At 38.8% G+C, this 24,128-nt stretch overlaps 2 protein-coding genes across 3 annotated transcripts; one reads left to right on the top strand and one right to left on the bottom strand.

Annotated features, from left to right (window-relative positions):
- The first annotated feature begins 550 nt into the window (after positions 1–550).
- Positions 551–19,666, top strand: LOC100247184 (rhamnogalacturonan I rhamnosyltransferase 1). The gene is made up of 8 exons (XM_002265822.5): positions 551–1,722; positions 2,886–2,953; positions 3,038–3,126; positions 3,204–3,366; positions 14,403–14,692; positions 18,218–18,422; positions 18,884–19,041; positions 19,168–19,666. The coding sequence occupies exons 1-8, from the start codon at positions 1,455–1,457 to the stop codon at positions 19,439–19,441; spliced, it is 1,515 nt and encodes a 504-aa protein (XP_002265858.1). The 5' UTR covers positions 551–1,454; the 3' UTR covers positions 19,442–19,666.
- A 142-nt stretch (positions 19,667–19,808) lies between these two features.
- LOC100243771 (fructose-bisphosphate aldolase-lysine N-methyltransferase, chloroplastic) lies at positions 19,809–22,946 on the bottom strand. 2 transcript variants are annotated; one of them, XM_019221099.2, is made up of 6 exons: positions 22,433–22,946; positions 22,255–22,283; positions 21,927–22,153; positions 21,609–21,731; positions 20,824–21,228; positions 19,809–20,394 (listed from the first exon to the last, which is right to left on the bottom strand). In XM_019221099.2, the coding sequence occupies exons 1-6, from the start codon at positions 22,900–22,902 to the stop codon at positions 20,179–20,181; spliced, it is 1,470 nt and encodes a 489-aa protein (XP_019076644.1). In that variant the 5' UTR covers positions 22,903–22,946; the 3' UTR covers positions 19,809–20,178. The 2 variants fall into 2 exon arrangements, with proteins under 2 accessions (XP_019076644.1, XP_002267249.1); XM_002267213.4 differs by having other exon boundaries at positions 21,927–22,138; positions 22,433–22,945.
- Positions 22,947–24,128: the final 1,182 nt, after the last annotated feature.

Raw genomic sequence — 24,128 nt, 5'->3', positions numbered from 1 at the left:
ATAGGGGTCGGTTTGACTTATTTATTTATTTTTTGGAATATGGGGATGAAAAAGGCAGGCCAGATCACCAAAACATAGTTTGGATGAGACATGGAGACATTTTTGCATGTAAATTTTAACCTAAAATATTCCACTATTGTTATTATTCAATACTCTGTGCTTTCCGTCTAAGTGAAGCTTTTTGTGATCAACAATTTGGACCTTTAGGAGTAGAGGCCCCGGAGTTTTTATAAATTATTTATAGTATATATATATATAAAAAATTGATTAAAAGGAATAAGATAATACCTTGAAAAAATAATTTTAATGTTGTCAATGTTTTGAAATAACAATATTAAAATGTGGGTAGGTGGTTTTTTTTTTCTTTAAATACTTATAAAAAAATACATATTTTTAATAAATATATTATAAATAAAAATATTATCTAAAATACAGCAGATTTAATTCATTTGCCTCCCCAACCACCTTTCCAAATATGATATTAATTTGATTTTTTTTTCTTTAAAAACATTTAGAAAAAGACGTAGTTGTAGCATTGTTTCATTTGAAAGATTCTTGTAGGCTTCAATCTGTGCGGCTGCCCATCTTTTTCTCCTACTTATCTCAATCCTCTAATCTTTCTTCCAAAACAAACAAATTCCAAATGTCAAAAACAATGAATCGATATTTCCAATTTACAGCCTCGAAAAATAAAAATAAAAAAATAAATATTTAATGACATGATTGTGAAGATGGGCATTGAGGCTGTTGGTGAAGCGAAATGAATGACAAAAGAAAAACAACATGAACGTCCGTATCCTCGCTTTCCAAATTGGTTTCATCAAGTTAATTAATTAACTACAAAAATTACAAAAAAGCCAAGTGTTGGAAACTTGAAAGTACGAACAAACCCAAATCATCGGAAGAATCGGAGCACGAATTGAAGCTGGGTTTGTGGCCAGGTCGGCGATCTCGGCCTTCAAAATCGGAGTCCTCTCCATCTCAACCCAGCCAAACACCCCCTAACATATCTTCCATTTTCAGAATAAGAGAAGAGTATTTCCCCAGAAAAGGAAAAAAAAAACAGAACCAGAGAGAAAAGAATTGGGCGGTGGAAATTTTTTGGCCTGTCGGACTTATTTATTTTTGTTTTGCCTTTTGGCTCGTGAATTCCACCTCCCCTTTCTCCAGGTTTCTGCCATTGGTTGTTCGGAAAGTTCGGTTTTCTAGGGAGAATTTACTAAAAGGTTACAGTGTCGATCTTGGTGGAGTTGGTTAATTGAGTTAGATTTTGTGTAGTTTTTTTGAAGATTTGTCTTGTATTTTTGGTGGAGCTAGGGCTCTTGTTGTGGGATTCCGAGACTTTTTGTTTTTGTTGATGTGGGGTTTGCTGTGTTGCTTCGGATTGAGTAAAATTGGAATTGGTGAGAAGTAAAAGGTTTCGATGAAGTGGCAATGAAGTGTGTAGAAGAGAAATGGAGGTTAGATCTGAGGGTAGTTTACAGGTGAGGTGCGATAAGCTTCCAGCTCCGGTGATTCCAAGGACTCGTCTTCAGGTGTGGTTTATTCGTGTGTGCTCCAGCATTTTGCTATGGACGTGTCTGGTGCAGTTGGTTGCAGTGGGGGAGCTATGGCATCCGCGTTTGCTAACTGGAATATCATCCCACTTATCTCGGATAACTCCGTATCCTTTGCACGTCGAAAAGGCTATTTTATCGCCTCCTCCTCGTCCTCTCCCTGCAAGTGAGTTCCCTTCCTTTTCGATTTGCTTCGAAACCTTGAAATCGAGTTAAATTCTGAAAATTCAAGAGGAATTTTTTAGTTCTACTTGTAAAACTATGAATGTGCTATGGGAGTTTATTAATTTGGCTCATCAATGTGTTATTCCCATTGCTAAAATTGTGGCAAATGGCAATATTAAGATTAATTGAAAGTGGGTGTGGCTGTTTCAGTTATAAATCGAGAATTCTATTTATCAACTGTGTTTTAGGCTTGATTATCACAATTCTGTTGTTGCAGCTACTGTTCTCTATCTGAAAGGTTCGTGGGACTAGGCAAACCCTAGTGTGTAACACTAATGATACTATCTTTAGATGGCACACTTGTTTATAGATCCCATCATATTTTGTAAAGGGTGTCACTATACCCAGGGATTTTTAGAGAGTTAGACCTAGTCCAGAGATTGGCTGCTTTTCTTAATGGACTTGTTAGCATGGGAGCAAAACTTAAAGCATTCACTAATTAAATGATAGGAAGATGAAGAGGACTATGTGGTTTTAACTTTTTCTTGCTAATTTCTGTTTGTCAACTTAATTATGCCTCTCAATGGTGTAGCTGTTGTTGTTGCTGTGACTGTTGCCTCTTTCATCCTACTTTTATCCTACATCATTTATTCATCTTTACATGATACAGTGAAAAGAAATGAAATGAAATGGGCGATTACACAATAGCTGGCCCGACAGTATGTCCACGAATAACCTCATTTTCCTTTCTCAACTTATTCTCCTTCATATATAATCCCACATCTTACATCCTCGCATGAGTAGTATGTCCATATCTAGTTTAAAGAATATGAAGTTGGTAGATTTCACCAAAATCCATCATTGAAAAATGATTTATGAATACTTTGAATCGGTAAATCATACCATTACTCTCTTTGTGTTAGATAAAAAATGAGAAGGGACGTGCGAATTTGTTATGCTAGTTCTGTTGACCATAGGAATTCATGGGAACATCTTCTACAGGTTCAGATATTCATGATAAAGGTCTAATTGGTTTAGAGGTCAATGTGTTTCTTATTCAACTAAATTTCTAGATATTTTACCTCATGTCATTCATGCTTTTCATTGAGGGAATTGTTAAAATTTTCCTTTGCAAATATAGCCTTAGCACCTGAAGTTTTGTAGGGAGCTACCAAAGCAATGGTTTTCTTAGAGTTTCTTGCAATGGGGGCTTGAACCAAATGCGGGCTGCGGTTTGTACTTCTTGTTTTGTTTTTTCTTTCTCTGTTTTCCTTATTTTTTGTTTTCTTATTAACTGAGTCATTGTGGCATTTCAGATCTGTGACATGGTCACTGTTGCTCGGTTTTTGAATCTCACTCTAGTAGTCCCAGAACTTGATAAGACATCTTTCTGGTCGGACCCTAGGTATTTTCCTTTTCTAGAGAAGGCAACTTTTTCTTATATCTGCTTTAAAGTTGTGTGCTTATAGAATCTTTCTACAGTAATTTTGAGGATATCTTTGATGTGAGACACTTCATTGAATCACTAAGAGATGAAGTTCGCATTGTCAAAAGGCTGCCTAAGAGGTTCAGCAGGAAGTACGGATACAAGCAACTTGCCATGCCCCCTGTCAGCTGGTCAAATGAAAAATATTACTCTGAACAGGTTTGCTCTTTAATTTGTTTCTGATTAAGAAAAGAATATTATCATTCAGAGAACTCATCCCTTGTGCTTAAATTATTTTCCGAAAAGTTGATAACTTTGCTAGGCGATAATCATTTTGGAAGATATATGATGTGATTCCACACTCAACATTTCGTTCTTCTGGATGTGCTGTTAATTCTTTCCTTTTTTTTCTCCTGTATTTCATGTCCTTGATTATCCCTTATGTTTGGCCTCACATCTCCTCAAAATCTAAATTTGTAGCCTCCCGTGACTTGAAGCTGGGACATTTACCATGAGTCTAGGGTTCTACAAAGGGAATGACGTGCTGATTCTATCAATTCTTCTTGCTTTATACGCTCTATTGGAAACGGATAGTTAAATTTTTGGTGTTTTGGAAACTATGCCTACCTTTGCTTCTGTCTTTTTAATTTAGAAAACCATGCAATTATGGTGAGCTAAGCTGACTGCTGTCATGTACTGCTATACAAGGTTTGCTTGGTTGAGTTTAGTTCAAGTTTGGACCAAGCTTGAACTATTTGCATGGATAAGCTCAAGCTTGATCCAACCAGGCTTGGAAATTATCATGCTTTAAGTTTATCTTTTGCATCAGAGTTCAGCTCTTCCACCTTTACTAATGCAATTTAATGAATAAAATTACCCTAGTAATTTGATTTATTCCTTGCCACATGTAATTGGCTTTGTATTTCTAACCTTTTAAAAGTGGTAGATCAGTTGGTAAGGTTTTTTAGGGCTTATGTTACAGCAGCTGCATGATACCTACCTTTACTGTTCATAAACTTGGTTTATTAGGTAATCAAATTTGAAACTTAAACTTGAGCTTACTTTAGGTATTATTGTAGTAAAACCAAACTTCATAAAAATAAAAGGAAAAAAATGACAAAAATGCAATTCTTGACCCATAGCTATTTATGACATCTGATTGTTAGGAACCTCAAATTATTCCATTCCTTGGCTTTGGGTCTCGTAGGGTTTAAGCTATCTGTTCCTAAGGCTCTTTAGATTTGACGCAATGAAAAACTATGACAATAAAAACCAAAATAAATATTAGATCTGGAGGTTAGAACACATACCTGTGATCTGAATGTTTCTAGATCATTTCTAAGTGAATGAAAATGTCGAAAAACGTTGTAGAACTTGTCTACCCGGTGTTCTTCCATCGGATCTTCTCTCACATGGGTCTAGGCATGAGAAAAGTGTGGGCTTTTCTTTACTTCCTTAAGGGTGGCTATAAGTTTTCTCTAGTGGCTCTTTGGAAGACTGAAAATTGCAAAAGCCTATACCCTAAACCCCTAAGGGGGTTTATATAGGGCCCCTTGTGGGTTTAAGTGACTTCAACCCAAATTAGGCTTGAGTCACTTAATTTAGTCCACCTGGATGCTAATTAATTAATTAACCCTAATGGGCTCCAATTAATTAAGTAGTCTAATCTAGAAAATCAATCCATAGGATCTAGTGCAACTTTTTGTTTTTATTAAAATGCCCTTATGTATACTTATGATCTAGAAACCCAAATCCCTCAAATAAAATGTGTTTCCATGAATTAGGAGCTCGAGTGGGGATCATTGGGACCATAGGAGAATACTGACTCCTTTAGAATCCAATTTTGAAGTTGATTCAATACTCCACTAAAGAGAGTCAACTACACTCCGATATCTTATGAAATTACGATGATGCAAAGTTTGGGTTCTTGACTTATCATTTATTGCATGTACACTCCCTATGAATTGGTGTCTGTATTGTAATAGGGTAGTGTTATCAACCTATCAAGATTACCTCTCTAATCCGTGAGTTATGGATCCTCCTATTATGTGATCAATTGATATACTTTAATTTATAAAGAACATATGTCAAATTCCAGTTAAGAAATTATTATGACCACAAATTTTATGATCACATGTCCTTTGGATCACCTAAGAGGACACCCTGTTTTAATCCCATGAAATATCATGGTTCCTTTATTGAGAATACCTGTTGCCACCAACTTCAATCAATAGTGATCTGATCCGTAAGGAATACATGGTTACTTTAGGGTCTTAATTATAGGTCAAAGCTTCTTGTTGATTTTAGTACAAACTCAATATCTTCTCAAAGTTGAGAGTCCATGTAATATAGTAGTTTGGTGAAACATGACAATTTGATAGCCTCATATAATCATTCACCATAGGTTTTGTCTAATGTGTAACCATACACATTAGTGCACTCACCATAAGAAACCCATTCTGACGATCAAGACAAATCATCCCTCCAATTAGGAGTTAGTGCACTATAACCTCCAATGGATTGCTTAAATCCATGAACTGACTGTGAACTACTTATCATCTTACAAGAAACCCATGACTTGTATCTTATATGCAATTCCTAATGCACTTAAATTATGTATAATGCAAGTGATATGAGTTTGAATGCTCAAATCAATATAAGTGTAAACAATGGATAGAAAAGTGGAAGCTTATGTTTAACTTTGTTGTATCATGTCTTGCTTTTAAGGGCTCTATCCCAACACTAAGAATTACAAATTTTCATCTTTGGAAGGATTACTTGATCAAGCAAAATGAGATTTCCTAAGAGTATCTTCCAAAGCCCAATGAGATTGCTTCTATCTTACAAAGTTCCTTCAATTTCACTTTCCTAACTATGCTAAAAAATCACATAAGGGCCCTCCTCTGCATGTTCAACTACCCTTGCCAATGGAGACCTCGACCAATGAGACAGAGTGTCCTTCATAGAGCTAAGCAAGACACTTTGAACAAAGAGAAAATTGAAGACTGTAAGTTGTGATAATTCATTGTTACCAATTAACAAGAAGCTGAATCCTCCTCCTAAGTTGATTGTCATAAGAAGCTTCTCGTGCATGGCTTCCTTAACAAAAATCCGCCTTAGAAGGTGCTATAAATGCCTAATTCTCATTTAGTTGGTGTGTAGTCTTGGTGTAGGGCGTTTCTTAGATTAGGCAATGGTGAATTTGAGGGGTGCTACTGGAGGTATTTTAGTGTTTTTGGATAAAAGGGTGCTACAATTGGTTAGGTTGGAAGTAGGGTAGTTTTCTGTTTCATGTTAGTTTCAAAATTGTCTTGAAGTTTTACCGGAGTTTATGGACCAATGCTAAGGAGTAATAGGGAATCTTTTTGGGATGAATTAGGAGCGATTAAGGGGCTTTAGGGGAAGCCTTGGTGTGTAGCAGGTTTCAATTTGATCAGGTTTCCGCATGAACGCAGTAGTGGAGGAAGGTTGACTTCAGCGATGCGGAGGTTTTCAGATGTAATTGAGGACTTACGGTTGAGAGATCTTCCTTTGTTGGGCGGTCTTTTTACTTGGAATGGGATTTGAATAACCACTTGCCATTGCGTAAAGGATTGAGAATACCTGGATTTAAAAAAAAAGATCATTTCTTTTTTAAAGTATAGAGTGGTCTCTTCTATTTTTCTACCTAGTAATTTACCTCCTTTATTTAGTAGTTCCAACTCTTGGTCTGCTGAGAGAATAGAATGTTTCTGGTACGGGTAGGAAGCTGGTCAACTTCTAGTAATTCCATCCTTTTTTTTGGGAAGTCCAAATTGGATTGGTTCCTTGTATCTGAGGGCTGGGAATCTTATTTCAGCGGAGCAATGCTGTGTGTGTTCCTTAGACCAGTGTTTGATTAAATTTCTATTTTGTTGGATAGGGGAGGGTTACAGAGAGGCCCTGTGCCTTTTCGCTTTGAAAATATGTGGTTATAGGAAGAGGGATTTAAGGATTTAATCCAATCTTGGTGGGAGGGTTTTAACTTTTGTGGTTCCTTCAGTTTTATTTTGTCTGCAAAGTTGAGAGCGTTGAAGTTTAATTTGAAAATCTGGAATAGAGAAGTTTTTGGTCAGCTTGGTGTGAGGAAGGCTAGGGCGTTAGAGCAAGTGGCTTTTTAGGATGCAAAGGAACAGTCCTGTGTTTTGTCTTTGGAGGAGGTCCAAGCATGAGAGGGAGTGAGGGAGGAGCATAAGAAGTGGGTTTTGTTGGAAGAAATTTCTTGGAGACAGAAATCTTGGGAGTTTTGGTTAAAAGAGAGGGATAGAAATACTAGTTTTTTTTCATAAGATGACTAATGCCCACCGTAGAAGGAATTTTTTGGCTAGAATTAAGATTAATAGTATGTGGTTTACTGGAGAACAAGCTATTAAGGAAGGGGTGGCTTTAGCTTTTCAGCAGATGTTTTCTACTACAGGGGAATGGCGACCAAGTTTAAATGGTTTGGTGTTTGAAGGTCTTTAGGCTTAGGAGTTTGCTTGGCTGGAGGAGCCTTTCATTGAGGCGGGGCTTTTTCAGGCTCTTTTAGGGTTTAGTGGGGATAAAGCTCTTGGACTGGATGATTTTTCTATGACTTTTTGGAAATTCTTTTGGGATTTTGTTAAAGATGAGGTGATGGACTTTGTTAAGGAGTTCCATGAGCATGGCAATTTTGAAAAGAGTTTGAATGCCACTTTTTTAGTGTTAGTTCCCAAAAAAGGGGGTGCTCAGGATTTGAAGGATTTTAGGCCAATCAGTTTGGTGGGGGATGGTTTCTATAAGTGGTTGGTTAATAGATTAAAAAAGGTAATTGGGAGAGTGGTTTCTTCAACTCAGAGTGTGTTTGTGGGAGACAAATTTCGGATGCAGTACTTTTTTTTATTGAGGCTATTGATTCCATTTTAAAAAGTAATGAGACTGGTCTTTTGTGCAAATTAGGCATCGAGAAGACGTATGATCATGTAGACTAGTCTTTTCTGTTTTTGGTTTTGCAAAAAATGGATTGGGTGAATAGGGTAGTGTGTTTCAATGACTAGATTTTTTGTTTTAGTGAATGACACTCCCTTTGGTTTTTTCCCAAGTTCTAGAGGGTTGCATCAGGGGGATCCTCTTTCGTCCTATTTATATGTGATTGCAATGGAGATACTTAGTTGTCTTTTGAAGAGGGTGGTGGCCGGTGGTTTTTTATTAGGTTGTCAGGTAAAGGGTAGATTTGGAGAAGGAATGTAGGTTTCTCATTTATTGATTGTTGATGATACTCTGGTTTTCTGTGAGGCCTCTCAGGATCATATAACTTATTTATGTTGGTTATTTATATGGTTTGAGGCCATTTCAGGGTTGAGAATTAATTTGGAGGAAAGTGAGTTGATTCTGGTTGGACGGTTGGAAAATGTCGATGATTTACTGGTTAAGCTTCGGTGTAGGGTGAGTAGTCTTCCTTTTTCTTTGGGACTTCCTTTGGGTGCTCTGTTTAAGTCTACAGGAGTTTGGGATGGAGTAGAAGAGCGGTCTCGTAAAAGGTTGTCTATGTGGAAGTGACAATATATTTCCAAAGGTGGGAGGGTAACTTTGCTTCAGAGTACTTCATCTAGTTTGCCTATTTATTTTATGTCTTTGTTTTGTATGCCATAGGTTGTTCCATTGAGGTTAGAATGGATTCAAAGGAACTTTCTTTGGGGTAATGGGACTATGAAGCATAATCCTCATCTTGTTAAATGGGTGGTTGTTTGTTGTGACAAGAGGAAAGGGGGCTTGAGGATTAAAAGTTTTGCACTTCTTAATAATGCACTTCTTTGCAAGTGGAGTTGGCGGTTTATGGTTGAGAGAGGGGCTTTTTGAAACTAAGTTATTTGTGGTAAGTATGGGTAAGTAAGAGGGGGGTGGGCAACTTAGGAAGTAAAAGAGGGGTATGAGGTTAGGTTGTGGAAAAGCAATAAGGAAGGATTAGTATATTGTGAGATCTAGGCGTTCCTTTGTGGTGGGAACTGGGTGGAGGGTACTTTTTTAGAAGGATAGGTGGTGTGGGGATAACCTTTTGTGTGTGTTGTTTCCTTCACTTTTTGCTTTGTTGATCTCTAAGGATGCATAGGTGACGGATGTTTGGAATTCTTCTATTGAAAGGGGGGGTGAGAGTTGGAATCTGTTATATAGTGTATAGTTATTTCAGTTATTTACTTTTTTTTTTTTTTTCTTATTGTATTGTGGGTCCCACTAGCATGTATATATATACCCAAGTCCAATGTGTATTGATAATAGTTTTTTAATAACAAAAATTAGGGATTCTCCCTTTTCTCTCTTTTCACATGGTATCAGAGTGTAGGGAGAAAAAAAAAACCTAATTATTTTCGGTTTATCCATGAATCAATTATGGGAAACCTTTCAGTGATCGTGTTTCATTCCGGTCACCTTTCCCATCTCCTAAAGCTTTCCGGTCAATCGTAGCGCCGTCAGAAAACCCTCACTGTCGTCAAAAAACCCTCACCACTGGCGACTTTTTCCGGCGAAGTCCTTTCCGACACCGACCATACCATCAGGTGCGCAAGGAGGAGATCTTCAAGTTTTGTCAAAGCATCAGAGGGAGAATCTCAGTCACGTGCCGACCACGCCGGTTTCTTCTTCGACGGCCTGAACCTCACGCGCCGGTGCATGAGGGCGTGTGGAGCACTTTCCGGCAACGCGCTTCCACCTCTAGCCTCGCTTGACGCCGTCTAGCCACTCTCCATCTGTGCTTGTGTCACTCCTAGCCCTGCACGTGTCTTAGGAAGTGTTCTTCTACCCTTTCAGTAGTGCCACATTTGTTTTTCTTTACTATTTGGTCTCTCACAGTTGCGGATCCTTGGTTTTTCTTCTTTTAGCCGCGATCTGAAGCTGTATTAGGGCTCTCTTTGATCTAAACATATTTCGTTCTTCAGATAAATAGATATGATTACTAAAAGTTCTATTTTTTCCTTTGTTATATCTGGATCTCCTATGATTACTTCGGAGAAATTGGTTGGCAGTGAAAATTATTTGTCCTAATCTGCCTCTGTGGAGCTTTGGTTTATGGGTCAAGGTTATGAGGATCACCTTGTTATGCAGGAGGTGGATATCCCTGAGGTTGACAGAGTACAATGGAGGAAGATAGATGCACAGTTATGTAGTGTGTTATGGCAATCAGTTGATCCTAAGATTCTGCTTCATCTTCAGGCCTACAAAACATGCTTTAAATTTTGGAATTAGGCGAAAGGGCAATACACGAATGATATCCAACGTCTTTATAAAGTGGCTTCTTCTATTGTCAATGTTAGACAACAAGACATGGATTTATCTACTTATATTGGCCAGATTGCCTCTCTTAAGGAGGAATTCTTGACCGTGATGCCTCTTACTACTGATGTTGGGGATCAACGAACACAGATTGACAAGTTCTTCATGGTTCTTACGCTTATTGGCCTTCGTCCAGATCTTGAGACCGTCCGTAATAAGATTCTTGGCAGTTCCTCCGTTCCATCCTTGGATGATGTGTTTGCTCGCCTCTTCCGTATCTCCTCTACTCAGACTTTGCCATCTGATAACACTTCAGATTCTTCTGTGTTAGTTTCTCAAACTAACTCTTGAGGAGGACGTAGTGGTAACCGAGGTAGAGGCTAACGTCCTCATTGCACCTATTGCAATAAGCTTGGCCACACTCGTGATTGGTGTTATCAGTTACATGGGCGGCCTCCCCACACTGCCCATGTGGCCCAGTCATCTGATCCTCAGCCGCCTTAGCCTCCAAGCTCCTCCACATCTCAGGGTATTTCCCTCACTGATAGTGAGTATGATGACTATTTCCGCTATCAGGCCACCAAGTCAGCTTTTGTTACTTCTATTGCCCAGACTGGTAATGTTTTTGCTTGTCTTGCCCACACATTTTCTCTTGGACCTTGGATTCTAGATTCTGGCGCTTCTGATCACATATCTGGTAATAAGGATCTTTTCTCTTCTATTACTATCTAACACTCCCCCTTGGGATCCTTCATCAGTCTTCTTGTGCTCATACTTCTCAACAAAATGGGGTAGCTGAACGTAAGAATCGACATCTTGTTGAGATAGCTCGTACTCTCCTTCTCCATAGTAATGTTCCTTTTCGTTTTTGGGAGGACGCTGTTCTTACAGCATGTTATTTGATTAATCGTATGCCCTCATCTATATTACACGATCAGATTCCTCATTCCCTTTTTTTCCCTGACCAACCACTTTATTTCCTTCCTCCTCGTGTTTTTGGTTGTACTTGCTTTGTTCATATTCTCACTCCTGGGTAGGACAAACTTTCTGCCAAAGCCACAAAATGCATCTTCTTGGGATACTTCAGACTTCAAAAGGGTTATCGTTGTTATTCCTTTGAGACTCATCGCTACTTTCTCTCCGTTGATGTCACCTTCTTTAAGGACTCACCATTCTTCTCCACCTCTAAGTCTCTTCCTGTTTTTGAAGTCTTACCCCTTCCCATTATCTCCCCACCTGATGCAGTGCCTTCTTGCCCACTTCAGGTTTATCATCGCCGTCATCGTGTCGCTGTTCCTCCTTCTTTGGCTGAAGTACCTGCTGACTCATTTCCTATCCCTTCGGCTTCTCCTACCTCGGCTCTGCCTCCTTTTGCTGACTTACCCATTGCTCTTCGGAAAGGTAATCGATCTACTCGTAATTCTCATCCCATTTACAATTTTTTGAGTTACCATCGATTATCTTCATCCTATTCTGCATTTGTTTATGCTATATCTTTTGTTTCTATTCCCAAGAGCACCCCTGAGGCTCTTTCCCATCCAGGTTGGCGACAGACAATGGTAGATGAAATGACTGCTTTACACTCCAATGGTACTTGGGATCTTGTTGTTTTACCCTCTGATAAATCTACAGTTGGTTGTCGTTGGGTCTACACAGTTAAGGTTGGCCCTGATGGTCAGGTTGATCGCCTTAAGGCCCGCTTAGTTGCTAAAGGCTATACTTAGGTCTATGGTTCTGATTATGGTGACACTTTCTCTCCTGTTGCCAAGATAGCTTCTGTTCGTCTATTGCTCTCCATGGCTGCTATGCGTTCTTGACCTCTTTATCAGTTAGATATTAAAAATGCTTTCCTTCATGGGGATCTTGCTGAGGAAGTTTATATGGAGCGACCAACTGGTTTTGTTGCTCAGGGGGAGTCTAGTTTAGTGTGCAGGTTACGCCGTTCTCTATATGGCTTGAAACAATCTCCTCGAGCATGGTTTAACCGTTTTAGTTCTATTGTTCAGGAGTTTGGCATGTTTCGCAGTACAGTAGGCCATTCCGTTTTCTATCATCATAACTCTTCGGGGCAGTGTATTTATCTGGTAGTTTATGTGGACGACATCGTCATTATAGGTAGTGATCAGAATGATATTAAGAAACTAAAGCAACACTTTTTCACCTACTTTCAGACTAAAGACTTGGGGAAACTCAAGTATTTCTTAGGGATTGAGATAGCTCAATCCAGTTCCGGTGTGATTCTTTCCCAAAGGAAGTATGCTTTAAACATCTTGGAAGAAACCGGTATGTTAGACTGTAAACCGGTAGACACTCCTATGGATCCAAATGTCAAACTTATACCAGGACAGGGGGAGCCTTTAGGAAATCCTAGGATGTATCGGCGACTTGTAGGTAAACTGAATTACCTCACCATTACTCGTCCAGACATTTCTTTTCCTGTAAGTGTTGTTAGTCAATTCCTACAGTCACCATGTGATAGTCGTTGGGATGCTGTAATCCGCATTCTTCGATATATCAAAAGCACACCAGGCCAAGGTGTGTTGTACGAGAATAGAGGTCATACCCAGGTTGTTGGTTACATAGATGCAGATTGGGTTGGCTTACCCACAGATAGACGTTCCACTTTCGGGTATTGTGTTTTTATTGGAGGTAACCTAATATCCTGGAAGAGTAAGAAACAAGATGTAGTGGCCAGATCTAGTGCTGAAGCCGAGTATCGAGCTATGGCTCTGGCAATATGTGAACTCATATGGCTGAAACATCTTCGGGAGTTGAGATTTGGAAAGGATGAACAGATGAAGCTCATTTGTGACAACTAAACCGCTTTGCATATTGCATCCAATCCAGTCTTCCATGAAAGGACCAAACACATTGAAGTTGACTATCACTTCATTAGAGAGAAGATCGCATCAGGATGTGTGGCGACTAGTTTTGTCAATTCAAATGATCAACTAGCAAATATTTTTACTAAATCTTTCAGAGGTCCTAATACATTTGTAACAAGCTTGGTGCATATAACATATATGCTCCAGCTTGAGGGGGAGTGTTAGATAGTGTATAGTTATTTCAGTTATTTACTTTTCTTTTTTTTTCCTTATTGTATTATGGGTCCCACTAGCATGTATATATATACCCAAGTCTAATGTGTATTATTAATAGTTTTTAATAACAAAAATTAGGTATTCTCCCTTTTCTCTCTTTTCACACTAACCAATCAATAAAATCAATCAAAGGCATTGAGCCTTCTTTAATGTACATCCCAACCCATGCTAAGAGATTACTTAGGAACAAGCATTTCAACTTTTGATTTGATAATTCATTATTTTCAGATGCACGTTAGTTTCTTTCCAAACAAAGTCCAAAAATGCATAGGGGAGCGACTTTCCAAACCTTCCTCCCTTTTCTTCTCTACAAAGGATCTAAGCTAGCTTTATAGAGTTTCTTTGATTTTGGAAGGAAGCACCCAGACTAAGCCAAATAAGGAGAATAGAAACTGCTATAGAACCAATTGATTCCCTTCAATTTTACAAAGAAAACATCTATTCACCAATGACCACCTTCTTCCTTGTAGTTGATTTATCATCAATTCTTTTCCTTAGCTGGCTTCCCAAGCAAAAAGGCTTGTTTTAGTCTGGACCCATGAATTCTACATAATGCTTGAAGGGAAGGGAATTGACATTCCCAACTCCATGAGAGAGTAGAGGGATTTGACCAGAAAAAACTCCATTCTTCGATTCCTTAAAGCGAAGAGGATATTGGTTTCATCTTTATTATTGGCAAAGTTATATTATTATTTTGTTATGCTAGTTCATTTCAAAATATGATCTAAGGTTTAGCATGTTGATTCTAAGAAATGACAAAAAAAAAAGAATAAAAGAAAAAAAAAAGGAATATTTGAGTAGACTGTTGCTTGTACTTTTTAAGTTTCTTTGATAGAGAAATTGGTTAATCTATTCTCTCCATTCATTTTACTGCAATACTCCTGATCTGATGTCTTTGATTCTGTTGTCCAGATTCTGCCACTTTTCAGTAAATACAAGGTGATACAATTCAACAAAACAGATGCACGCTTGGCAAACAATGGGCTCCCACTTGATCTTCAGAAACTCAGGTGTCGTGTTAATTTCCAGGCACTGAAATTCACTCCTCAAATTGAGGCTTTGGGGCACAAATTGGTTCATATTCTTCAGGAAAAGGGACCTTTTGTAGCTTTGCATTTAAGATACGAGATGGACATGCTGGCTTTCTCAGGTTGTACTCATGGCTGCACTGAGGAAGAAGCTGAGGAACTCAAGCAGATGAGGTTTGTTATGTTTGAATGCTAAGATATTCTTTCTGTCTTTTCGTTTCTTTTTTGGTCCTTTATTATATTTTGTTAAGATGCATGTCTCAATCTTGCATTGATCATTATCACACTTTGCTTCTAATGTGGTGTATTGAGGGTTTGTTGAAAAAAAAAAAAAAAAAAGAAAGTGTAAAGGATGGCACTAAATCAAATAATCAGTAGATTTTTTTACCCTTCTACTGCCTAATACCTTTGGGAAGGGTGCCTGATGATTTTATGTTGGGCACTTAGCTATAAGCAAATCGAGTCACTTTTTGGCCTTGGGGTTTGTGTTTTTTCCTGCTCATCCTGTTTTTGACTCGTACCATATGTTGGCCAGTTTCAGATCATGCGCCAATTTTGCTGGATGGTGGAGGGATAAGGAAAGGCTAGACACCTTTAAGATTTGAGAATATGTGGTTAAAGGTGGAAGGCTTCAAAGATCTTATCAGGAATTGGTGGGAGGGTTATAGTGTTCAAGGGTCTTGTAGTCATATACTGGCAATGAAGCTTAAGGCCTTGAAACAAGATCTGAAAACTTGGAATAAGGAGGTTCTCGGAAATGTGACTACCAAGAAATTGGAGGCCTTGGCTCTGTTACGGCTGTGGGATGCGAAGGAAAGGGAAAGAGCCCTCATTGTGGAGGAAACTGAGGTTAAAAGGGGTGTGGTGTAAGAGTTTAAGAAATGGGCAGAGATGGAGGAAATCTCTTGGAGGCAAAAGTCAAGGGAGTTATGGCTAAAAGAAGGGGATAAAAACAGTAGTTTCTTTCACAAAATGGCCAATGCTTGTAGAAAAAGGAACTTTATGGCCAAACTAAGAGTAGATGGTGTATTGTCAGACAGGGAGGATAACATCAAAGTAGTCACAAATGCTTTTTAAAGAATTCTGGCAGAAACAGGGGAGTGGAGACCGAGTTTAGATGGACTGAACCTTCGACTGCTTGCAGCATGCTGATTCTGCAGTTTTCTCTGAAGAGGAGGTCCCTGAAGCTTTATCCAATGTGTGTGAAGATAAGGCCTCGGGCCCGGATGGTTTTCCTTGGTGTTTTGGTAGCACTATTAGGACTTTGTGAAACTTGAGGTTATGGGCTTTTTTGCTGAATTCTATGGTTTGGGGTCTTTTGAGAGAAGTTTGAATGCTACATTCTTAGTCTTAAGGCCTAAGAAAGGGAAGGAGGGGGGGCAGATGACCTGAAGGACTTTAGACCTTAGACCTATTAGTTTGGTTGGAGGGACAAGCTTTTGGTTAAGGTTCTAGCAAATAGGCTTAAAGCTTCTTAGTTTCAGATTTTCAACATGCCTTTGTGGCGAGGAGACAAATTTTGGATGCTGTGTTGATTGCAAATGAGGCCATTGACTCTAGAATTAAGGATAATTTGAGAGGTGTTTTATGCAAGCTGAACATTGAAAAAGCTTATGACCATGTTACTTGGAATTTTATCCCAACGATAAAGGAGAAAATGGGGTTTGGCTCCAAGTGGATAGGATGGATCATATGGTGTATTTCTACAACATGCTTCTTTGTTATGGTAAATGGCTCCCCTTTAGGTTTTTTCCATAATTCTAGAGGGCTGAGACACGGAGACCCCTTGTCTCCTTGTTTGTTTTGGCGATGGAGACTCTTTCCCGCTTGCTCTCTAGGGCAAAGGAAGGTGGTTTCATTAATGGTTTTCTAATTAGAGGGAGGAATGGTGTGGGAGTGGAGGTGTCACACTTGTTGTTCGTAGACGACACACTCATCTTGTGTGATGCTAGTAAGGAAAACCTTGAGTATTTGAGTTGGGTTTTTATGTGGTTTGAGGCATGTTTCGAGTTGAAGATCAACTTGGGCAAAAGTGAGATGATTCCAATAGGGAATGTCCCAAATTTGGAGGAGCTTGCTGAGGTTTTAGGATGGAAGGTGGGTGCCATCCCAACCACCTACCTTGGTCTCCCTCTTAGAGCTCCCTTCAAGTTTTCTGAGATATGGGAAAGGGTGGAGGAGAGGTTTCAGAAAAGATTAGCTTGGTGGAAGCGACGATAGCTCTCAAAAGGCGGAAGATAGACCTTGATTAAGAGCACCTTATCTAGCTTACCAATTTATATGTCCCTTTTTGTCATTCCTAAGAGGGTAGCATCTAGATTGGAAAAGATTCAAAGTGATTTCCTTTGGGATGAGAGAGCTCTGGTTAACAAGCCCCATCTATTGAGCTGGTCGGTTGTTTGCTTGGAAAAGGTGAAAGGAAGGTTGGGATTTAGAAGTCTTGGAACCTTTAATAAGGCCCTTTTGGGAAGTGGTCTTGGAGATTCGCGATTGAAAGAAATCCTCTTTGGAAACGGGTAATTGTTGGCAAGTATGGGTAAGAAGATGAGAGCTAGTGCACGAATGGGGTGAGAGGGAGGTATGGAGTGAGGGTTTGGAAGACAATCAGAAATGGTTGGGAGGATTTCAAAGTTAAAATGCGTTTCAAGATTGGTTCTGGGAATAGGGTGAAGTCCTAGAAGGATAAATGGTGTGGGATGTGCCGTTGAGGGATGGTTTCCCGAACCTTCTTTCTATAGCCTCCTCTAAAGATGCTCTTGTGGCTAATGCTTGGGATGGTGGTAGATGGAATCCTAGGTTTATTAGACAGTTGAATGATTGGGAGCTAGAGGAGGTAGACAACTTCTTTAAGAGGCCGCATGATCATCATCTTTCTACGAATTTTGAGGATTCTGTGGAGTATTGATACAAAGAGTGGTATTTTTTCTATTAAGTCTTTCTACTCCTCCCTGGCTAGTAGGAGAGCAGATCCTTTCTCTCATCGTATAGTCTGGAACTCCTAGGCCCTTGTTAGAGTTAATTACTTTGCTTGGGAGACAACTTGGGGAAAGATTTTGACTCTGGATCAGTTCAAAAAGAGGGAATGGAAGATGCCTAATAGATGTTACATATGCAAAGAGGAAGAAGAAACGAGTGATCATATTCTTCTTCATTGCTTGAAAGCTTGTATTTTGTGGCAGCTAATTTTTGTTTTATTTGATGTACAGTGGGTAATGCACTCTTCAATGAGAGGTTTACTCTTGAGTTGGGGAGGCTTTTTTGTTGGTAGAAAAATGAAAAAGGCTTGGAAGGTTGCTCTGTTATGCCTTTTTTGGTCCATTTGGAGGGAAAGAAATAGTAGAATTGTGAATGTTCATATCATTCTTTTAAAAGTTATTTTTTGTATCTATTTTGGGATTGGGTAAGATTGTATATTGGGAATGGTTCCATGTTGACGTTTGATTTTGTGGATTGATTAGGAACTCCATAGGGTGCGGATGTTTTTTGTGTGTCCACACCTTTTTGCCTTTTGGTTTCTTGTATACATTGTGTATACTTTTCTTTTTAATACAATTGCTTTTACCTATCAAAAAAACAAAGTGGTATATATGGTGCTATTCATCAAAAAAAGAAAAAAAAAGGTGGTATATATGGTGCTGTGCACTAAGAAATGATGTGTTATATTATAAAAAGGTTCCTTACAGTGCATTATTCTTCCAGGTATGCATATCCTTGGTGGAGAGAGAAAGAGATAGTGTCTGAAGAGAGGAGATTACAAGGTTTGTGCCCTCTCACACCAGAGGAGGTGGCTTTAGTTATGCAAGCACTGGGTTTTGATAAGGGCATACAGATCTATATTGCATCTGGTGAGATTTATGGCAGTGAACAGAGACTGGCAGCACTAAGAGCAGCATTTCCAAAGATTGTGAGTCTTCTTATTACCCTGTGCCTTGCCTTAATCCTTTTATTTTTGTGAAATTCCAACTTCTTAAACTAAAAACTTTGTCAAATGCTTGCAAGCACTTCATTTTCACCCACAATGGGCACTTTTATATCAAGAGGAGAGAACTGGTTAACAATTATCTAAACTGGTCAATTTGGCACTTTTCCTTTGGATTGTTCAATGCAAACATGGTGGGTTTGTCTGTAGTAATGACGTATTTTGGAAAATCTAAATATTTTAGAATGTCTTGGTGACTCTTCAATCCCATGTTTCAGCCCCCCATTGAAGTCCCACCAAATGCTAGGAACTCAATGGATGCATTTTCTTGCTAGAAATATTGTTTGGCTTTTACTATAACCATCTTTCTGTAGTTTGTTGACTTGCTTGCGTGTAATTGTGTTTGCATATGATCCTTCTATATTTCAAAGCAATTAAAATTTCAGGTGAAAAAGGAAATGCTGCTAGGCCCAGAAGAATTGCAGCAATTCCAGAATCATTCCTCTCAAATGGCAGCCCTGGATTTCATGGTTTCTATTTCCAGTAATATTTTCATCCCCACCTACGATGGGAACATGGCAAAACTTGTGGAAGGCCACCGCAGGTATTTAAACTCACTTTCAAAAGAAGGGTTTTGTATTTTTATTTTTTATTTTTGGTTTAGACAAAGTGAACACAATCAATTCCATTAAAGGATCTTGCAGATCTCTCCTGATTAGTATCAGTACAGGTACCTTGGATTTAGAAAATCCATCCTACTCCATCGAAAAGCACTTGTGGAATTGCTAGATTTGCATCAGAATGGGACTCTTTCGTGGAGTGAGTTTGAAGTTTCTGTCCGGCGGGCACATGACCAAAGGATGGGACAACCAACTCGTCGAAGAGTTATTCCAGACAAGCGCAAGGAGGAAGATTATTTTTATGCAAATCCTCAAGAGTGCCTCTGCGAGAGAGCAAATTGTGATGACCTACTAGGCCCTAGCAACCTAAGTACAGTGCGGTGAGGTAAGTGGTAAAGCTAAAGCTCACCCTCAAATCGTGTTTCTGTGGATTTTCTGAATGGGGTGCACAATCCATGACCCTGTCATCGCAGGGCTTAAGGGCTTAAACGGCCATGTATACGCAAAGTAACGAACGGCAGAAAGGAAATTTGAAGTTCCCATTTGGGAATTTAAAAATGTGTTCATTCCTTTGTTTAAATTCTTATTCATTCCGTGGTTCATATTTTATTCATTTGGCCCCTTCTCGTCTTTTGAAAGCACAAAGTAGTTGGGCAATTCAAACCCTATTCTCACACTTGGAAAGTCATAAACCGTTTGGTGATGCGCCTCGCAATGTGTTTATTGCTTATTAAAAAGATGCTGGAAAGAATTGTTAAATGAAGAGATGAATCAGTTTATCACTCAAAGGAAAGTGAAACTATACAATAAATTGATTATTACACAGCTTCAGAAGCCAGCAATTCAGGGCCATGAAAATACCAAAAAGAAAGCTGGGCGGCTAAGTCATGGAATGCTAGCTATGATATATATACTGCCACTGAAATTAAGCTGCTCCACCAGGTACAATTTGCTTCAGTAAGTAACAATAGCAACTAGCAAACCCAGATGATTTAGGGTTGTCCTCTGGCTCTTCTCTTTCTCCATTTTGAGAACTCCATAAAGGGATACGCCTTTGACATTTGATGAAATTGGCCAAGGTGCGAAACGTTAAATATATGGAAAAAAGAAACTGGGGCTTCTTACTTGGACTCCCAAAAGATGATTTCACCTTGCTCCCCACACAGGCCGAGGTCCTTAAGCCTCCTTTCTTGGTAATATTCCAACTGATCCAATTCCCTTTCCCTTTCCCTGAAAATCCCATCAATTTGTTGCAGCACCTTCTTCTCCCCTGTTCTCACCCCAACAGCAATCTCAAGCCTTGGATGGAGATTCCCTTCTTCCTTCAACTTCTCATCCTGCAATTCACATTTTTGTAGTGCTTGTTACATAGTTAAAACAATTGGGTATTTGAAAGAACCGAGTACTCTGAATTTCAGGACAGAAATTAAATGGTACAGTCGCCACACAATGAAAAACCACAATAAATGCTACCACTTGAATGGGGATCCCACCAAGGAGGTTCTTATGCAGCATTAAAACATTTCAACCAAGTGATCTTTTACTCATTTTCTATTTTGATCATTTTCAGGGGTCGTTGCCTTCAGCTAGTCAGTTTTTCAAGGAACTGATAACTCAGGCTTAGCTTTGTCGATCCACAGGTAAATTTTAGGTGGGGCTGAGATTGATAACTCATGGATCTCGACATGTATGCAACGCACATTACCACGTACAGAGTGTTGAAAACATCACATCTAATATTGTACTACAACAAATGAAGAACTCACCTCTTCAATGGTGGTAAGATAACCGGAAAGGGCAGATTTGCAGGCATCTTGGATCACTTGGCATATGAGCTCCTCATTGGCACGGCTCACAGGCAATTCAAGGTGCCCCCAGATAGTGTTTCTAAAAATAGATTCCAAGAGAAAAGCATCAGGTCCCCCAAGCGCTACCAGTCGCAAGTAGGGCAGCATTGCAGCTGGAAGAGATTGGCCCAATACAATGTCGAAGTATGCAATTTCACTAAGACCATTGGACTCAGCAATATCTAGCTTGTCCCCAAAAAAAGGGTCTGACTCAGATATCTCTAGTGTTAGGGTATAAGAATTCCGGTTTGGCCTCGATTCTATGAACCCATAGTCCAAAGCCAACTCAGCATTGCTCTTGTCCAAATCATACTGGATCAAAACCTGTCAAAGTCTCAAAAAAAATTATGAATGAGCATCGTGTCAAAGTTAATAGGTTGTATATACTGACCTAAGACCATTCATTTAATCTACCAATCCCCAGTTGCAGATTCTTGGGTGTTGAGGCAGTTCTCTTTTCACTAGTTCTGAATAGTGTAATCACTTAGAACATATAGTTCAGTAATTTTATCCTACTCATAGTTCACTTAGAATTGGCTAGTTTCCATATTAAAAAAACTAATAGTATTCATCCAGATTCATAGGATACCGAAGATTTATCAAATTTTCCCACCATAGAGAATTATCCTTTGGATACAAATATAGGAAAGAAGGCATTTTTGCAGCATGATTATCTTTAAGTATTAGAAATTGGAAAACTTCACCTGCTCACCAGCCTTCACAGAAACTGGGGTCCTTAGAGAAAATAATTGATCCCTAGAGAAAAGACCTGCTCCTTTAATCTCCCATGCGTACTCCTCTGTGGTTATGCTCGGACTGTGATTGATCTGATCCACAGATCAGATTTCTATGAGATAAAATTTACAACAGAAGGCAGTTTAAATTAAATCTTCTTCTTGCCCATTGATGTAGGGAGTTGATAACATACTGAACCACTTAAACCATATTCGTTCAGGCATTCTCTTCTTACTTCACTTATTGCTTCTGAAAACCAAATTGGAAGGGGAAAAAAAAGATCTTACCAAGTCTGCAAGAGGGATCAAAACAAGATTTTGACCACGAAGGCGTGAAAATGCCCTGGATCTCAATATCCCAAATGCCCATAAGAAGTCATCCAATGTTACAGGAAAAGGGAAAAGCTGGCTGTGAGGGAGTATGACTTCTTCTTCAACTTTAAGAAATTCACTTTGCACATATTCCTTCACACCTAAGGTTGTGTTCGACAGTTGTGTTCCTACAAAAGAAATCCCTAATGTGACGTCAAAATGAAGACAACACTTAACTTGATACTACTCCTCAGCCATTTCCCACAAAGAGCAAAATGCCTGAGCCAGAAACTACACTACTAACCTTGAATCTCAACGAGCTCCTCTTCTGACCTGCACTGCAACATCAAATCACACTTATCAACGCCATAATTCCACTCACCAAAACAAAAAAATTACCACAAGCAGCTACCATAACACTTGTTGATGAGTGTTATAACCTAAAAAACCAAACTAATCCAACCAAACTAATCCAGACCCACCAATAAATAGTAGAATTGGTGTACTCTGGAAGAATATCAAGGTAACTTCGCCATGGCGACTCGTCTCTCAACTTCTCTCTGATCAAGAACAGAGCAACAGACACCCAAGGCTTCAGGCCACCACATACACTCCCAATCTCCGAAGCTGCTACTGCATCTGGGTTTATCCAAAACCTCTTGGGCACTTCCAAAACAGCCTCGTTTCGAGCAATGTCTCTCTGGGCAACGAGTCCTAGGCCTTCTGGGACGATCCCCGGCTTTACCGGAGTCTTGCCGGAGACTACGCCTTGGTCGAAAAGCCATTTCCAGAAGGTCTGAACTGGGGGTGGTGGGTTAGTTTCCAACGACCGGAGACAAGTAAGGGAGAAAGGCGGCCTTCTAGAGTGAATGATTGGTGGGTTTTTTAGGGTTTTGATAGGGAAGAAGAAAACAGAGGAAGAAGATGATACGAGAGTAAAGAGAGTGGCCATTCTCTCTCTCAAGTTTCAACCATATCACAATGCCACGGCTGCCTTGATTTATAGCTTTTGGATGTGGATAGCATTTTGCTTTCCAAAAACATTTGCTTTTGTACATTTCTTGCCAATAGAAAAAGGCAAAAAGAAAAGAATTTCATTATGTAGTCTCTTTATTGAATTATTACGGAAAAAAAAGTGGAAAAGCTTTGAAATTTCTAATATTTTAAAAATTTTATTCTTTAATTAAAAGTAGGGTTACAACTTGGGCAGGTTGTTATGATTTAACCTAAACCCAACCCAATATTTGGGCTGGACAATAATTTTCAATACTCAGGTTAAACTTGAGTTAGGGGTTTTTTCAACTCGAACTTAATTTGAGTTGAAGTCAGATTAAGGTTCAGACAACCCAAGCATAATTTGAATTTGATTTAATATTTTTATAATATTTGTAATGTATATTATCCTATATAATAATATTTTTTAAAAATATTTTTAAGAAAAAAATATCACATTATATTATAGCATATATTTTTTCATTCTTTAAAGAAAATATGTAGATTTATGCTTTTTTTGTTGTTGTTTTGGAATTTTTTTGTATTTACTATTTTAATTTTCATATAAATATATAGAAAAAAAGTTTTTAAAAATTATTATAGATGAATTTCAAATTATATAATTTGATCAACCCGATTAACCTGAATTCAATCTGATCAACCTAAGTCTAGGCTAAACAACCCAAACTTTAAAAAATGAGGTTGGGTTGGTTTGAGTTGAGTAACTTGGATTAAAGATCGGGTTGGGTTGAATTTGAGTTAATTGTTTCTTAATTCAGGTTGAGTTTGGGTTAGCTATCAGTTCAACTAACCTCCCAAGTTACAACCTAAGTTGCAACCCTAATTAAAAGGGAAAAATTAAATGGAGGAATATTTAAAATATTAATTTAATAATGACAAATTATTAGATTCAAACATGTTTCATTTTTTTTTTAAAATTTTTTTTGGACTTAGAAAAAAGAAATGGAATTCTTGAAACCCTATTACGGTGAATCATGATGAAACAGATAATATCTACGTAGTTAGGGGCAGGTCATTACAAATGGTATCAAAATCGATTCTCGGCCTCGATATGGGGTTTTGTTTGACCCTATAAGGGGTGTTTGTTTGGCCTCGTTGAGCGTGTTTGTTTGTTTGGCCCCGTAATCCCGTGTGATAGAATAAGGACGTTGTGTCTGCATGGGT

This window comes from Vitis vinifera, chromosome 1 (assembly GCF_030704535.1).
Source record: "Vitis vinifera cultivar Pinot Noir 40024 chromosome 1, ASM3070453v1".
NCBI classification, from domain to species: Eukaryota; Viridiplantae; Streptophyta; class Magnoliopsida; order Vitales; family Vitaceae; genus Vitis; species Vitis vinifera.
This window is presented reverse-complemented; position numbering and strand designations above follow the sequence as displayed.